The sequence below is a fragment of the Corylus avellana genome, chromosome ca4 (genome assembly GCF_901000735.1).
Source record: "Corylus avellana chromosome ca4, CavTom2PMs-1.0".
Lineage (NCBI taxonomy): Eukaryota > Viridiplantae > Streptophyta > Magnoliopsida > Fagales > Betulaceae > Corylus > Corylus avellana.
Window position 1 is genome coordinate 3,015,877 of NC_081544.1, and position 18,127 is coordinate 3,034,003.

The 18,127-nt window shown below is 38.2% G+C and overlaps 3 protein-coding genes across 7 annotated transcripts in view; all 3 read left to right on the forward strand.

Annotated features, from left to right (window-relative positions):
- The first annotated feature begins 300 nt into the window (after positions 1 to 300).
- On the forward strand, positions 301 to 2,284 carry LOC132178818 (uncharacterized). Its single transcript, XM_059591374.1, has one exon. It carries the CDS (start codon positions 547 to 549, stop codon positions 2,203 to 2,205), a length of 1,659 nt encoding a protein of 552 aa, XP_059447357.1. The 5' UTR covers positions 301 to 546; the 3' UTR covers positions 2,206 to 2,284.
- Positions 2,285 to 4,557: 2,273 nt separating this feature from the next.
- On the forward strand, positions 4,558 to 14,270 carry LOC132179637 (alpha-L-fucosidase 2-like). Its single transcript, XM_059592382.1, has 10 exons — positions 4,558 to 4,978; positions 6,012 to 6,157; positions 6,703 to 7,607; positions 7,938 to 8,070; positions 8,598 to 8,756; positions 11,647 to 11,871; positions 11,954 to 12,055; positions 12,185 to 12,320; positions 12,868 to 13,063; positions 13,770 to 14,270. Exons 1-10 carry the CDS (start codon positions 4,771 to 4,773, stop codon positions 14,071 to 14,073), a joined length of 2,514 nt encoding a protein of 837 aa, XP_059448365.1. The 5' UTR covers positions 4,558 to 4,770; the 3' UTR covers positions 14,074 to 14,270.
- Positions 14,271 to 15,460: 1,190 nt separating this feature from the next.
- LOC132179638 (alpha-L-fucosidase 2-like) overlaps positions 15,461 to 18,127 on the forward strand; it is a 7,884-nt gene continuing 5,217 nt past the window's right edge. For 3 of the 5 annotated variants that reach the window (XM_059592384.1, XM_059592383.1, XM_059592385.1), the window contains exons 1-3: positions 15,461 to 15,768; positions 16,548 to 16,693; positions 16,944 to 17,848. In XM_059592384.1, coding sequence (XP_059448367.1) covers positions 15,555 to 15,768; positions 16,548 to 16,693; positions 16,944 to 17,848 — 1,265 coding nt within the window. In that variant the 5' untranslated portion in view covers positions 15,461 to 15,554. Of the gene's footprint in view, positions 15,769 to 16,537; positions 16,694 to 16,943; positions 17,849 to 18,127 lie in introns of all 5 variants that reach the window. The other 2 variants (XM_059592386.1, XM_059592387.1) reach the window with 2 other exon arrangements.

Here is an 18,127-nt window from a genome sequence, read left to right on the forward strand (position 1 = left end):
CTCTATGTTCGAGTTTGTTTTTAATGCATCACAAAACTTAGAAAAAGAAGGCAATTTCTTTTAATTACTCTGGTAGGGGCGGATCCAGAACTTTTAGTTTCTCATAAAATTTTAGAGAAAAAAAAAAAAAAAAGTTGGAGGGGGCAAAATTAATTTTTAAGGGTCTATTTTATATATATATATATATATATATATATATATTTTTTTTTTTTTTTTGTTTAACTGATCAACAAAAACTATATGAAAAGCTTTTATATATTTATTTCATAAACTCTTTTTCGTGGTTCCCACTTCCCAGTTGCTCCAATCCATGCAAACATTTTCCTTGAAACAGAAAGAAAGAATAATCTAAGCAAGAAAGTGAAAGAAAGGTGACACTCATTAATGCAAAGACAAAAACTTCAAACTTAAAATCTAACACAAACACGCCCTTAGAACCACCAGTTCTTCACCCAGCATTAGAAATTTAGAACACTACTTCATGCGTGGTTCGTATTGCTTCCAAGTTGGCAAACTTCCCATCACTCATTCTCCCCTTAAAACCCCATGAATCTTTCTTCACACTTATCTCTTCACATTTTCCTAGCGCCCAAACAACAAATTAAGCAAGAACGTACGTACACAATGTTGGACGTTTGGTCATGGATATATGAGCTCCCCAACTCGGACGAGTGGGACAAGTCTGACTCTCCACCCGTCATTGAACTCGCGAGTTCCGGATCTAGTCAGGAGAGCACGACTCGGTCGATCCAGCTTAGAGCCGAGCGCACTTCCGCGTCCGACACTGACGCGTTGGTGAACTTCAGCGTATGCTTACAGGGCTTTGAGCACCCTAACAAGGCCCAAACGACCCTCTGGGTCTCTGACACGTGTCCTCTCTCCTCACCCTTCCTCCCACTGTTACTCCAGCTCCTCCAAGAGATCATATCCGACTCACCCACGGTGCGCAATAGCACGTGCCCCAGGTCCCAGCTCCAGAAGCTGAAACCCGACCCGGTTTCGTGGATCATGGACTCTCACTCGCCTGAGTCGCTCTCCAGCTTCTTCAACCTCGTCTTCCTCACTCGCCTGTTTTGGCTGTGTGTTTGCGACGCGCCGAGTGAAGTGGGCTCGTTCTATTTCCATTCCTTGTTAGCTCCAAACATCGAAGCCTTGTCGTGTACGGACGTGCCGGTTCTGCGAACGTTTTTAGTCACAGTGGGTGTGGATGCTGAGCTGTACTTTATGCGGGCCCTTGGGTACATGTCAGCAAAATGGTTGCTTTTGAAAGAGATGAGCGTGGGCTTACAAACGTTAACACCAGCTCAGAACCTCGGGTTCTCTTATGCTACGGAGGCCCATGGGTTCTGGGTGTTGAAGGGTTACTCGCCGGTGATGGGGATGAAACTCACGCGCTCCAACGGCCCGAGAATTCAGTTTCCTACTATTGAACTGAATAATTCTGTGTTAAGATACGCCCTGGCGCACCAGCAGTTAGAGGCCGTTATTCAGCTTGAATACTCAGTTGGATTCTACGACGGGTTTCTTCATGTGAACGCACGTGTCGATAACATACGGCTCCACGTGGCAAAGTTGGGGTTCAGCCAAAGCGATGACGTGGGCTACGGCGACGAGAGGCACTTCCCGTCGAGGATTCGGGTTTGGGTCGGGCCGGAAGTCGGGGCGACGTATGTGGCCGGAGTGAGCTTGGGTCGATCCACGAGCAACGAGGAGAAAGAAGTGGAAGTGCAAAAGATCGTGAAGGGTAGTTTCATAAAACCCAAGGCTCCGAGGGTGAAAGCCACGGCGAGGACTTCAACGAGGACGAGGACGAAGAATTGGAGGTGGGAGCAGGACGCCGAGGGAAACGCAGCGGTTTTCGATGCTGTTTTACACGACAACGTGACGGGCCTCGAAGTCGCCACGTGGAAGCCAGTCACTGGTGGTGGTAAACCGGGACACGATTTTCCAAACCGGTATAACGGGTCGAGTAGACCGTTTACGAAAACCGGGGGGATGGTTTTTGCTGGGGATGAGTATGGAGAGGGAGTGGGTTGGAGGCTGAGCAAAGAGATGGAAGGGAGTGTGTTGAAGTGGAGGATAGGAGGGGAGGTTTGGGTGAGTTATTTCCCCAATGAGGTGAATAGTTCATATTTTGAGACAAGGTGTGTGGAGTGGTGTGATGAGGTTGATTTGCCTTTGATTCCTGGTAAATTGAGCCCGTAAAAGAAACTCTATATATAATGTAAATAAATTTGAGTTTTTTTTAATATGTTTTAGTTTTAATTTGAGTACCTATAATATATTAATTTGCATATGGTAGTCAATTGCTTGCATTAAACCAATTCTCTGATAAAATTGTTTTGAATATAGAACTTGTTTTGTAAAGTTGAATATCATAAACATGTTGCATGAAAATCGGCTAGTAATATAGTTTTTTCACCGCGAAACCGGATAATGAGTACTTACAAAATAAGAAGAGCACCATTAGAGTGGCACCGTCCCCAGTGCCGACGGCCGGGACTCGGGAGAATATTGACCCTTTTTATACTGACCCTTTTTTATTTAAGATTCTTTTGAAGTGATCCTTAGTGGGTGTTGCCCGTTGTTTGCCATTTGCTTTTGAGGTAGACAATGTAGCCTCTTTTTGGAGAGTCTTTCGTTCATTTTTAAGGTTGCCTAGAGGCTTTTTATGGGCTTTGTGAGAGTGGGCCTTTAATTCTATTGGTCCTTGGCTTATTTGAAAGGAGTGCTTTTGACTACCAGAAAGTAGATAGAATGTCCAACTATCAACTTTTCGGGTTGAGCTTGTTGAAATCAATATACAATTAAATAGATAATTTATTAGGGTGTGTATAAAAAAATGAGTAATTAAATTAAAAATTTATACTTTTTTCAGTAATTATTTTGCATATTTCTTGTGGAGAAGCTCTAACAATTGAGTCAATGTCCGAAACCTCGTTATAAGTTTTTTTTTTTTTTTTTTGACACGTCCACATAAAAGAAGGGGGAAGGGGATCAATTATAAATTCTAAGATAGTAAAATTATTTATTGGGATAAGTTCTGACCCACACAAAGAGAAATTCGGTGAAATAAACATGTCGGCGGAGATCTGCAACACCTGCAAATAGGAAATGGTTGTGGAAGCACCTGATATTAATCATTTATCAACTTGCCTTATATGGTACAATTTTTTGGACCCCAGGGTCACATGGGACTGTTTAAGGGGTCCTATTTTTTTTCTAATTTTAAGGGGTCCTATTGAATTCGAATGATGATGTTATATACATGAGAATCCCATGGATGCAATCTTTTCTGTTTTATTTCCTTTTCAATAAGAAAATGACAAACTTCTTTAATTAATGTTACCTTCTGCTCCATTGGGCACATGGACATATCAAATCCGGATTTTAGATGCTTTGCTTCCTTAAGACGATATAGGTTTCGATTAGATTATTTTTCCTTCATATATACCATGTAAATAGTATAGAGGAGGGGTAGATTAATCAACAAGCAATAGCATTAACAAGTTGAGGAGTTGGCTACTGTTTTCATAATTGTACTTTAATTATTCCTTTCACCAAGATATAAAACTTACAATTAGAATTTCATTAATAGTCTTATTGAAATAATTAAATTACCAAACACATTTAATTTATATCGGACGTAAATTTTCTTCGACTCAGACTGTGTTCGAGAAATAGAGCTTTTAAGTCAAAAAGTATTTTTTGGCAAAAGCTTTATTTTTAAGCTTTTACCAAAAGTGCGTTTTAGCCATTTTTAAACCCTTAAAAGCATTTTCAATTTTTTTTTTTTTTTTTGGGAACCTCTCCAAGGCAGTGCACACCCCTGCAGAGTAAACTCTGGTCCTCGAAATTTTTTCCACACGGAACTGGTTAAATCGCTGGCTTTTCACAAAGATGTGTGCCCTCAAAAGATTGTTTACACCCATGAGGTATTGAACCTTGGACCTTGAAGGGATGATACCTCAAAACCAAGGCCTCCACCACTTAGGCCAACCCCTTTAGTTGGTTGTTTTTTTTTTTTTTTCAAAGAGACTTCTTGAGTGTTAAACGCATTTTTAGGCTTCTCAAACCCACACAAAAACATGACCTCGGCGTCTAAAAGTAACACATTTTTTTTTTAGTAATACATGCTTTTTACATTTGTTTTTAATAATATTATTAAAAATAAAAATATTATTCACACCTTCAAGCATAACAGTTTTAGAGACTGCCTCAAAATTAGTGTAAAGGAATTTTCTATATATTTATATTTAATGAAACAATACTAAATCACATGAGCTACCCAATTAAGGAATGAAAGGATATCAATCACATAAAATATTCTACTTCTTGTTCCATGCGCATATATATATATATATATATATATATATATATATATATTCTAAATATTCTAAATATATATATTTATTTATTTACTTTTGGTATTTTTTTATTCACCGCCTTTTCTGTTGGGTCGGAAGGAAAAGACAAGAATCTGAATCAATCTAGGTTCGCTCGTGAGCACATCGCGCCGCGTGCAGTGAGTTATTATGACGAACTCGCACGCACATAATCAGCGAAGTTTGTACAGAAAATGCCGTGTATCGTGGACCCGGTTACTTCACTGTCTTCACTCCATGCCTGCCATGTGAAATTCAAAGCCAATGCTTCTCTGCCTTCCCAACCACTCCTCACCTTTACTGTATCACGCTCATCGCACACACAAAGCATCTTTAACTTCTTCTTCTTCTTCTTGTACTTTTTCTGGGTTCGGTTGTTTTGGTGATGGAGGATGGTGAGTGGATTCTGGTGCGGCCACCGGCAGAGAAGGAGCTATGGAGTCCGAGTTTAGAGGATGCAGAGAGTTCTAAGCCTTTGAAGCTTACGTTTTCTGGGCCGGCCAAGCACTGGACCGATGCGATTCCTATTGGGAATGGGCGCCTTGGAGCTATGGTTTGGGGGGGTGTGGCAACAGAAACTCTCCAGCTTAATGGTAAGATTTTTTTTTTTAAAAAAAAAAGATAAAGGCAATGCCACATTCCCTTGTGCTTGTAAGTGGATTATGATAGTAAAATTTTGGGTTTTGTGAAAGCTGTTGGTTTTGTTTATTCCAAAAAATGGGAAAAGAACAAGATCAAATAAGGGAAGTAATTGAATAGGGTTGCTTATGTTGAACATTTTGTTAAAGCTTAGCTACATCTTTCCATTTTTAATGAATTTCTAACTATTTTTAGTATCAAGGGGTTTGAGTTTATGTACTTGTTCTCCTTATTGATTAGTAAATAGGATTTGGTTTTTTGTTTACATTTTTGTTGTCGCATTCCTATATTTGGATGCCCATGTGGAGGTTTAGTGTTACCGGATTTGGTAGAAATGCTGGTAGTGAACTCCAGTGATATATATATATATATATATATGATTTTCTTTTTCTTTTTCTATTCCCTTATTTCTAAGCTCGAAGATTTGGCATTGTGACTTGTTCTTGTTGTAACATTTCCTAAGCAACCAAACAGTTGGAAATACTACAATCATTTGGCACTCAAGATACTTGAGATGCTTGGAGTGACTAGGCTTGAAATGAAAGATTTACCAAGAATCTTGGTGCACTCAACTTTGTCTCTGAGAATTTTGGTTGTAATTAGGTGATGTTCTTCAATTTGAGTTCACTTATTTGATTCAACCTGTTTTAAGAAATCATATTCGGCAAGTTTTTATATGTATTATCTGTCAAGTACCTCTGCATTTGGTTGCTGATATTCCTGAGGCAAAGAGAGAGGGGACTTGAGTTTATGTTGCTATTGTTTCTAAAAGATAAAACATTCATCACTGTGTGGATCATTTTCGCTTGAAATGGTCCTCGAAAATAACATGCCTGGAAATCTTGATAGAGATTTATTTTCTTGTCACATATTTCAGTAACCAAATGAAGCATGTTACAATTATATGCATCTACCTCCTCTTCAATACAATGACTCAACAGGCATGTAGTAATAAGTAATGGCTATTTTATTTCAATTATTACGTAGAGGACACACTCTGGACTGGGATCCCAGGGAACTATACCAACCCAAATGCTCCAGAGGCACTAACACAGGTCAGAAAACTTGTTGATAATGGTGAGTATGCTGAAGCCACTGCAGCAGCGGACAAGTTGTCAGGAGAACCTTCAGATGTATGTAATGTCATTACATTTGATGCTGCTATTCTTCATTTTGTTACTCAGTAAATATGATATTCAACAAGATTTATGGAGTTCGCGAGCTTATTCTATCTTGTAAAACAACCCATGCAATTTCGTTTGAACCTTTCTTGCTAGTCAGTAGTGCGTCTTGCGTTCTATTTAATCTGTTATCTAGCATGAGGCACTGCTGGTACGCATGATAGTTTGTCTGTCTGAGTGCCTGATCTATTCTTGCTTGCATAATAGGTCCGCATTTGGCTTTTACTGATCATACGGTGCCTCATGCTGGTGACTTGCACTCTGGCTAAGCATTTTAGTTAATTTTTGTCACGCTAATGTGCCTCATCTCTTGATGGTGGCCTTACGTGTACGTGGTGTGCATCTTATACATTGGCCAAAACTTTCTGCACAATTTGTGAGCCTGTATGAGGGCAAGATTTCTATTACCGATGATACTTGAGAAGGCGAGCTTCCATGTTCCTAAAAAAATTGACTTATGGGATTTACACCCTAATGATTATTTTATGATGATGAAGGTTTACCAACTTCTTGGGGACATCAAACTTGAATTTGATGATTCGCATCTTACATATGCTGAAGAAACTTACTACAGAGAGCTGGACTTGGATACTGCAACAGTAAGAGTAAAATATTCTGTGGGTGATGTAGAATTTACGAGGGAACATTTTGCTTCCAATCCAGATCAAGTGATTGTGACAAAGATTTCTTCAAGCAAATCAGGGTCCCTGTCATTTACAGTGTCTTTAGACAGCAAGTTACATCATAGTTCACAAGTAAATGGAAAAAATCAGATAAGAATGGAAGGAAGTTGTCCTGGAAAAAGGATCCCACCTAAAGTGAATGAAAATGACAATCCTAAAGGAATTCAGTTTTCCGCAATTCTTGATTTACGGATTAGCGATGGCAAGGGGGTGATACAGGTTTTGGATGACAAGAAGTTGAGGGTGGAAGGTTCTGATTGGGCTGTGTTGCTTCTTGTGGCTTCATCTTCATTTGCTGGGCCATTTACTAAGCCTTCAGATTCTAAGAAGGATCCTACTTCAGAGTCAATCAAGGCCTTGGAGTCGATAAAAAATTTGTCATACACTGACCTTTATGCGCATCATTTGGATGACTATCAGAATCTCTTCCATCGTGTCTCATTGCAGCTTTCAAAAAGCACCAAGAGCCTTTTAGGAAATAACTTTTTGAAGACGAAGAAAGTAATGTCTTCTGTAACTAATTCAAATTTCAAGGAAAGTGAAGATGGTTCCATTTCAACTGCAGAGAGGGTAAAATCTTTTCAAACTGATGAAGATCCTTCCTTGGTGGAGCTTTTATTCCAGTATGGTCGATATCTACTTATTTCTTGTACACGACCTGGAACCCAGGTGGCAAACCTGCAGGGTATATGGAACAAGGATATTGAACCTGCATGGGAGTATGTTTTCCTCTCTCTCTCTCTCTCTCTCTCTCTGTGTATTATTTTTCCTGAAATTGAGGAAGTTAGACTTTGTAGAGGGACATAGGCTAGACTGAAAGATATTTAGATAAAAATGTACGTTCTAGGAATATTACCCCTTCCCTCTCTACACTTTTTATATCTTAATTATTTTTTTATATACATAAATTAGATGCATGGCATGGCTAAACTGCTCCCTTTCAATGATAGTATAAAACATAGCACGTGGTACCTTACCATTCATGTGGCTATTTGCATAATGATTTTGTTTGAATAGTTACTTATTTCATCCCTTCCTTTTCTATTCAGTGGCGCTCAACACCCGAACATTAATCTTCAAATGAACTATTGGCCTTCCCTTCCTTGCAACCTTAGTGAGTGCCAGGAACCCTTGTTTGATTACATTTCCTCTTTGTCAGTCAATGGGAGCAAAACTGCAAAAGTAAGAATTTTCTCTTTCTAGTGTACAGTCCTTTGACCTGTTTATATTATCTATCTATATGTTTTGTTCAAGGTATCAATTTTTTTTTTCATGCAACTTCAAATGGATGACATTCACCCTAAGTCTAACAAATACTGTTCTATTAAGAACCATTATTGAAAGATACAGGGATAAGTAGCATGCTAAGTTGCAGTAGTGAGCCTTTAGATAAATTATTGAAATAATATGAGAGCCTTAAATTTGATTATGTATGGATAGTGCACTGCCTATAGGATGACCCTGTAGAAGGGACTCTTTAGTTTCTGATGCAATTTGATTTTATTATTCTCTGTATCATGCTAATGTGACTGGTGGCGTACATACCTCATTCCATGAAGTATTGATAGACTTAAAACCAGCAAGACCTGTAGCAACCTAACCCCTTGGTGGCCTCCATGATCTTTGCGTTCACTAAGACAATTTATTATTCTTTCTTTTCTACATAGTCTTAAGCGTATCTTTTCTTATATATTCACTGAATATTGCAGGTGAATTATGAAGCAAGTGGTTGGGTTCTCCATCAAGTCTCTGACATATGGGCAAAAACATCACCAGATCGAGGACTGGCTGTGTGGGCTTTATGGCCAATGGGAGGAGCATGGCTTTGTACCCATCTGTGGGAACATTATACTTATAAAATGGACAAAGTAAGTTCCTGCTTTATCCTATGAGAGAGAAAAAAAGTTCTTGCTTTATCCATAACTTGTTTATTGCTAGTATAGGCATGCTGTTTGTTCATTAGGAGAGAGAACACTATACAACAGCTCCCCGCACAACTTTTGAATTAGCAGAGGCCATCCAAGTCTTATAGCATTTGAAATATTGTAGAAACGAACATGTCCTGATGTCCAGACCTGTCGAAGTATATCTGTCCACTAAGCAAAGTCCTTTGGTAATCAATTCTAACATTTTAGTAATTGTTGAAGTGGAGGGGTGTGTTGCTGCAACGGAATAGAATGTATGTATGGCTGTTGAATCTCTTTTTACTGCACTCTTAATCATTGGACATTGGAGCTAAAGCACATTTTAGCAACATTTAAACAAGGTGATGCACTTTTTCAGAAAAAATAATTTGTATAGAAATAATATGAACTAGAAAGGCAAGTAGAGACTAATTCAACCCTCAATTCATGTGAATCATGATAATAGATGCAAAAGCCAATCTTTTTTATTTTTTTTATTTTTTTATGTCGGGGAACCTCTCCAAGGCAGGTCCTTCGGACCCACCCCTATAGAGTAAACCCCGGTCCCGTGCATCATACCCTCGAAAGTTTTCTTACACGGAACTGGTTAAATCGCTGGCTTCTTACAAGGCGGTGTGGCCCCAAAGGATTGTTTGCACCCATGAAGTATTGAACCTTGGACCTTGTAGGGAATGATACCTCAAGACCAAGGCCTTCACCACTAGTTAAGATGCAAAAGCCAATCTTAACTAGCTTAGTGTCAAAAGAAACTAGACACTGTTCTTCTCTCTCTCTCTCCCGTAGGCACATTTTAGCGCATGCAGGCTTTTCTTTGCTGTTATGGGAATCTCGAGGTGGTGTGTCATTGAATCCAAGTCTTTTGAGTTGGTGGTGGAGGGCAAGTCGTCAACGTTGTGGATTTTCGAAAGGGGTGGGGGTTGTGTTCGATCCATTTGCCTGGGTAAAGCTTGTCTCATGGTTGTTGACCACTGTAAAGGGTTTGATTCTAGAGGAGGGTTTGGAGTTCTAGAGATGCTCAAAGTTGGAATCTCAGCTCTTCTTGCTTTGTGGTGGAGTATGGAGGAGACAGGAGGAGGCAGAAGGAGTGGACGCATTCTTGTGCCAGAAGGAAGAGGTGGTAAAGGTTGAAGGTCCTTTGCCATTGAGTTGTGGTCTGTTCTGCAACTTCTCCAATTGTCATCTGGTGGTGGGTTAGCTGGGGTTTGTTTCGATGGACAATCGTTGCAAATTGCAATGCCCTTAGATCAGTGTATTGGCTTGCAGTTGCCTCTGCCCATGGAGGGGAGCACCGCAAGCTCCTCAGAACCTGTTGGCAAGTCTTTAGTCTCTTTGTTCAGCTCTGGCCAGTTTGTTTTGGGGGTCGTAGTCCAAGAGAGGGATATCTCCAGTAACTCAGCATCTTAGTGTAACACCCGGATTCCATTTCGCAGCTGCTTCCTCTTTCTCTACCTTCAGACACTGCCAATGAGGAAACAAAGATGGTAGCTTCCAAGAATGGGATCTTTGGTAGTGGTGTAATTGGTGGTGACGCATTTCTCATAGTTGCGGCTAATGTAGTGAGTAAGGTAGATAGTTTGGGTGATGCTTCTTTTGACTCGGGGCCTGTTGGTCTTGTTAGTCAATCAAGCCATGTTGATGTTGAAGCAGATCCTAGGTCCGCCAAGAGGGAGTTAGTGTTAAAGGGGGGAATTTAACCTCTTCATCGGACCTTTCTCCTTATTCACCTTGCTCTTCTTCTGGGTATTTGAGGGAGGTTGGTGTTATAATTGACAAAGGGGTTGGGAATTCTCTGCCTACGTTGGTTGGGATGGAGCTGGGTTGTGCAGTAGGGAATAATCAGCTTGTTAGTGCCCTGTGGCCACGTTTGGATGTGGATCTTTTCAATATGTACGAGGCTATGGTCTGCACTCCTCTGAAGTGCTGCCCCCTGCTGTGTTTGGAAAAAATATTTGCACAAGGCTAGAGTAGTCCGACTAGGTTCTGCAAAGGGTGAGGGAGATCTATTGTGCTATGTAGCTTTTATGTGAGGGTTATGAGGAGCAGTTGTGGCTTTATTGACAGCCATTGGTGGAGCGAGACTCCTATGAGAATGGCTTTCTTCGCTTGGCCGGCTGGATTGGGTAAGATCCTTACTTTGAACAACTTAAGGAAGCCTTAAGCAGCATATCATTGTGGTTGATTGGTGCTGTTTGTGTAAGAAGAATGGAGAAACCGTTAACCATCTTTTACTCCATTGCGAGTTAGTTAGTGCATTATGGAACTATCTCTTCGGATTGTTTGGCATAGCGTGGGACGTGCATTGTTGAGTGAGGGATCTCTTTGCTTGTTGGAGAGGGAAGTTTGATAGCCCTCAAAGTGAAGCTGTTTGGAAGATGATTCCACTCTTCTTGATGTGGTGGATTTGGAGGGGAATAAATGACCGAAACTTTAAAGATAGAGAAAGGACGGTAGCGGAGTTAAAGCCTTCTTCTTGAATCCCCTTTTTCATTGGATGGCTACCTACGATTGTTTCCATGTTTTTAGTTTCCTGGCTTTTGTTCATTTTTTTAGTTATGTGTTTCTCTTATATACGTTCTATGTATTTGGTGCAGCCTTTGGTTTGATTGAAAATTTGATTATTTGTTGTTTCGTAATTGAAGCTGGCTGACTTAGTATCTGTTGTTTTGAGGTTAAACTAGTTCAGAAAATGAGGATTCAGGGACTTGAAATATTGGTAAAATTGAAATGTCAGTTTTCTACCTAGATTCATATGACATTTTCTCTATGTTGGTGATAATTTATAACTGAAAATATCTAGTATATATATAATCGCTAATAATTTCTGCATATTTAGGATTTTCTAAAAAATAAGGCATATCCTTTGTTGGAAGGATGTGCATCATTTTTGTTGGATTGGTTGATTGAAGGCCATGGAGGATATTTAGAAACCAACCCATCAACCTCTCCGGAGCACATGTTTATTGCTCCAGATGGTAAGCCTGCCAGTGTGAGCTACTCATCAACCATGGACATCGCAATCATAAAAGAAGTTTTCTCCGCAATTGTTTCTGCAGCTGAGGTGAAGCTCTTATATGCTGGTGAAATCAATCCTAATCTTCAATCTCGTTAAACTCTATTACAAATAATTCTCTGGCAATCAGGTTTTGGGAAAAACTGGGGATCCTCTTGTTAAAAAAGTCCTTGAGGCTCAACCTAGGCTACCACCTACAAAAATTGCTAGAGATGGTTCCATTATGGAATGGGTACGCATGCATCTTGAATTTAATTTCTCAGTCTTTTGTATAAGGTGTTATGTTCTAGTATTTCTAATGAAGTTCTTCTATGAACTGGAATTCATTATGAACTAATAAATTCTCTCTGTTCTATGGCAGGCACAAGATTTTCAGGACCCGGATGTGCATCATCGACATCTATCACACCTTTTTGGCCTCTTTCCAGGGCATACAATCAGTGTTGAGAAAACGCCAGACTTATGTAAAGCTGCTGATTATACCCTCTATAAAAGAGGTTCGCATGTGATAACTGACTATTTAGATTCCAGAGTATTCTTTTTTCCTTTTTTCCTTTTTTTATTTATTTTTTATTTTTTTACTTTTTTATTTTGCATTCGGTTTATACTTGATAATTGTTTATTGTACATATGATATTTTTTTTTTGATTAGTAAAACAAATCAATACTTAATTTGATTATGTACATATGATATAATTGTTTATATCATATGTACATATGATATAATTTTTTTGATAATTGTTTATTGTACATATGATATAATATACACATGACAAATATTATTATGTGGGACTGTGGCAGTAGTCAACTAATTGTGACAGCAGCTGCCAGAGGCCACAGTTAGTGTGAACTGATCGGCCAAAGTGGAAGATCGACTCTCTCAAGAGTTCTTTTTATCAGTTACCCAATTCACATTTTTTGTTTACTTCGGTTTGTTATATGTTAGAATATGAAATGTAGTTGGTTTTGAACTTCATTAAATATGATATTACTTTAACAGTAAGTTCATAGAGCTATCATTTATTTTCTCTTAACTTGAAACAGGAGAGGATGGTCCGGGATGGTCAACTACATGGAAAATTGCATTGTGGGCTCGTCTTCACAACAGTGAGCACGCATACCGGATGGTCAAGCATTTGATTAACTTGGTAGATCCAGACCATGAAAGTGACTTTGAAGGAGGAGTATATAGTAACTTGTTCACAGCACACCCCCCTTTCCAGATTGATGCTAACTTTGGGTAAGCCACAATATATTATCTGTATGTTAGTAATATTTGTTTGTGTTAAGTAACATTCATTATCTATGATCACTTACCCCTGACAAATTCCATTCCCCTGACAACAACAGTTTATTTCATTTTTATTGTTGCACTTTTGCGAATGAATTTGGAAGTAGGAGTTCTGATGCTGTAAATTTTCTTGTCATCCTCATCGACAAAAACATTCGCTTATTGAGACATGAGGCTTTCCCACAAGTATCTTTTGCAGACTGTCATATTAAAGTTCACTTATCCATCTCTCCCTCTCTCTCTGAACTGATAAATAAGAAGCTTTGATTTGAGCAAGTGTGATTGTTAATCTGTATGCATTTATCATTTAAGGCAGCCCCATCACACATTTACATAAATTTCTGGATCATGTCCCAAATTTTCACCAAATTAAGCAGTCTCATTGTGAAGAATTTTGGGGCTGAACACGAATATCCAAGTCAAAATTGCTGCCGTACATTGTAACTTCGCTTTTCACGTTGTTAAAGTATCTGATTCCAACTCCGAGCGTTAAAAATCATCATAGCAGTAATTGTGAGATTGTGATTAAAGTTTTTCTTAAGTGACACCCTTGATTTGCATGCACTTGAAGTAGATATCAGTTTAACTAAAGCTGTCTTTGAAGTAAGAATATTATTCATGATTTGATTATTCTGTAAATCTTTTTTCGTTACAGTTTTTCAGCAGCAGTTGCAGAAATGCTTGTCCAGAGCACGGTAAAGGATCTATACCTACTTCCTGCTCTTCCCCGGGATAAATGGGCGAGCGGTTGTGTGAAAGGATTGAAGGCACGCGGTGGGATGACGGTAAACATCTGCTGGAAGGAAGGAGACCTTCATGAAGTCGGCCTTTGGTCCAAGGACCAGAATTCTCTTACAAGATTACATTATCAAGGAACTACGGTTGTGGCAAGTATATCATCCGGCCAGGTTTACACGTTCAATCGGCAGTTAAAATGCGTGAAGACGTTCTCTCTCTGAGAAGCAAGAGAGGCTTTTTCTTGATTGCTAAGATCATATTGATCTTATGAATTCCTTTGTCTGTCTTTCTTAACCAAGTTTTTGGTCTGGATTTAATTTGATTGGTCAAGCAAGAGAATCTTCCATGGTATCATTTATTTATTGTTAATAACAATTTCATGCAAACATTTTCTATGTTTCATTCTTCAATTATTACTTCTTTCTGAGTGATATTTGCCTTCTTAAGTTTTATTTGCTGATCCAAGTCTTCACAACATTTGTCACGCCCCTGCTCTTAAGGGATAAGAAAAAGATTAGTTAACAAGCATTATACAAAGCTAGAGCTTCTGAAAAATTTAGTACTTTTTTGTCACATTACAACATATATTAGAGCACTAATCTCCAATTTTACGAAATAATATGCACTTTATATTCACAATAAAGTTTAGATTCTTCTCATTGGGCTAATCCAGGATTATAAAAAATGGGCAAAAGAGTAGCCCTATCTAGCTACTCATTTTAACTAAAGAAAAATAAATTTGGATAGCTCTTACGGTGCTCAGTGAATTTGCTGAACAATGTAGCTCAGCAATACAGGAAAAAAAATAAAAAATAAATAAATAAATAAATCCAATCCTCTCTCCTCTTTTGGAATAGTGAAAGTAAAGAAAAAGTATTTTAAATAAAATAGCAAAATTGGGTAGCTAAAGTAGAGAGCTGAGAAGTAGATGCTTTAAAAAAATGACTCGCTAAAATAGAAAAACATGATGCTTTAAGCCTTTAACTAAATTTTGCTAACCCAAATTTGAATATCCTCCTAATCTTGTTGATTGACACCAACTTATTTTATTATTAATAATTAAGGCCTAAAACTTAAAATCTATACTATAAATTTACATTTATTCCAAAAGTTTAAATAAAAAAAATGAAAAATTACACTTTATCCCTCAAAGTTTGGGGCGATATTCGACTTTTAAAGTTTTAATTTTGGCAATCCACCCTCCCAAAGTTTCAAATTTTTTGCAATTCGACTAATATTATTCCAAAATTCTCATGTTGCCCCTAATTTTATTTTTATAAAAAAATTAAAAAAAAAAAAAGAACAAATTTGGAAGGTGCCAAAATCGCCAGATAAACGTAGCCACCCCAATTTGTTTTTTAATTTGTTATAAAAAATTATGGGCAATATGAAAAGTTTTGAATACAATTGGTCAAATTGCAAAAATTTGAAACTTTAAGGGATGGATTGTTAAAATTAAAACTTTGGAGGTCGAATTCCAAATCGCCCAAACTTGGAAATATAGTTTTCCCAAAAAAAAAAAAAAAAAAAAAAATTTGCAAGCTAAAAGCTAGACAAAAGTGAAAAGCATACTTTTTTATCCAAAGCAAAAGGATAATCCACGTGGCTTTCTTTACCTTCATCAATCATCATCACTCTGCAAAGCGACTAAGCGAGCCTTCTTGCGTTGTTGTTGCCACCGGAAATTCAGTTAGTTTCAGTTATGGAAGATGGAGGGTGGGTTTACGTGCGACAGCCCACAGAGAAGGACCAGTGGAACCCAAGTTCGATGGAGGCCGAGAGCTCTACTCCTCAGCCTCTGAAGATCACGTTCACTGAGCCCGCCAAGCACTGGACCGATGCGCTCCCCATCGGCAACGGTCGGCTCGGAGCCATGGTCTGGGGCGGCGTCGTATCGGAGACTCTCCAGCTCAACGGTATAACCAAAACCTCTTTTGCTTGGAATTTAAACGAATTTAAAAAAAAAAAAAAAAAAAAAAAAAAAAAAAAGTTGTATGGTTTAAGTAAGTAGTCCTGGATTTTGTTGATTAGGCTTAATTAGTTGGTGATTTTATTGTGAATTTATTATTATTATTATTATTATTATTATTATTATTATTTTTCACTGATATTGTGTGTTCTTGAAATGATTACCATATGAATGTGGCCTTTTGGGGCTGATTTTGTTTCTTATGGTGTTTTCCTATTCAATTAGAAAAGTGCTGCGTTATCTTCTACTTCTAGGTTTCTGATTAGTTTTATTTATTGATTATGATATCAATTGTTTCAATGGGTGTTAAGAGTATTGTTTAAGTAAAATTCATCATTTTTTTTTTATCAACATAAACTTTAGAGACAATGAGTAATTTATCATGGTATCATAATGGTAATTTAACAATCGACTGCTTAATTTCTGTCAAGTTTGCCATTTTGCAGATTTTGCATTATTAGATAAGTACACAGATTTCATCTTTCAGATAATCTTCTGATTAATAAAATGATCAGTTTTATGCTTCATGTTGTAGAGGCTGAACTGATGTCAAGCGCAGTTGCTTGGAAGTGTTTTCAAGGACTAGATTATTAAAGCTTTGAAGCTCAAAACTATTTATCTTATTTTCATATAATTTCAATTAGCAACCAAATGGAGCAAAATGAAATACGTGTAATGTATGAAAAACAAATGAGCAGAGAACTCATAGCATACAGATTCTTGCAGAGGACACACTCTGGACCGGGACGCCTAGTAACTATACTAACACTAGTGCTCCAGAGGTGCTATCAGAGGTCAGAAAACTTGTCGACGATGGTAAATATGCTGAAGCTACTGCAGAGGCGGTCAAGTTGACTGGAAATCCTGCTGAGGTGTTATTCATTTACCTTTAGTGTGGCTGCTCTTCTTCATAGTGTTGGTCTGTACGAGTAATTTACTAGTGATTGTTGGCTAAAAGGAATATACAGAGTTCTTAAGTTTTTTTTCTTTTTTTTTTCTATACTTTAGGGGTTCTCTTGTATACTTCATGTGTACTAGGGTTGCATCCCCTACGCTTTTAATGAATTTGAATTAATTATAAAGAAAGTATTATATTGTAGTGATTATTTAGTGATGATTCAGGTTTACCAACTCCTTGGTGACCTAAAGCTGGAATTTGATGCTTCCCATCTTACATTTGCTGAAGAAACTTACCACAGAGAGTTAGACTTGGATACTGCAACAGTAAGAGTAAAGTATTCTGTGGGTGATGTAGAATTTACAAGGGAACACTTTGCTTCCAATCCCAATCAAGTGATTGTGACAAAGATTTCTGGAAGCAAACCAGGATCTCTATCATTCTCAGTGTCTCTAGATAGCAAGTTATACCATCATTCGTACATTAATGGGAAAAGTCAGATTATTATGGAAGGAAGCTGTCCTGGTAAAAGGATTCCCCCAGCGGTGGATGCAAATGACGAGCCAAAGGGAATTCAGTTTTCTGCAGTTCTTGATTTACAGATTAGTGATGACAGAGGTGTGATACATATTTTGGATGACAAGCAGTTGAGGGTCGAGGGTTCAGATTGGGCTGTTTTGCTTCTAGTCGCTTCATCTTCATTCGATGGACCATTCACTAAGCCTTCAGATTCTAAGAGGAATCCTACTTCAGAGTCACTCAGCGCATTGAAGCCAATGAGAGATTTGTCATACTATGATCTTTATGCACATCATTTGGATGACTATCAGAATCTCTTCCATCGTGTCTCACTGCAGCTTATGAAAAACTTGAAGAACAATAAATCCAATGGGTCTCTAGAATTGAAGAAACTTGCGCGCTCTGTAACTGGTTTATATCTTAAGGGAAGTGAAGATAACATGGTTTCAACTGCAGCAAGAGTCAAATCTTTTCAAACTGATGAAGATCCTTCCTTGGTGGAGCTTCTTTTCCAGTATGGTCGATATCTACTTATTTCATGTTCACGGCCTCGAACACAGGTGGCAAACCTGCAGGGATTATGGAATAAGGATATTCAGCCAAAATGGGAGTATGTCACATTCTCTCCATTCCTTTATTTGTTATTCCTCCTCCAACCGAATTTTACTTAGTTTTATTTTGCTTCATATTTTCTGCTTTGTTCTCTCTCTCTTACCCCCTCACAAACACACGCAAGAGGTTAGTTTGTAATTTAGATATAGGAAATTATTTCAGTCGATATTAAATGGGTTTTCTAAGAAGGAAGGACCTTAATTAATGCACCACTTTAAGTTTGTAACCTCCTCTCTCTTTTGTTTGTTTGTTTGTTTGTTTCTTTTTTTTTTTTTTT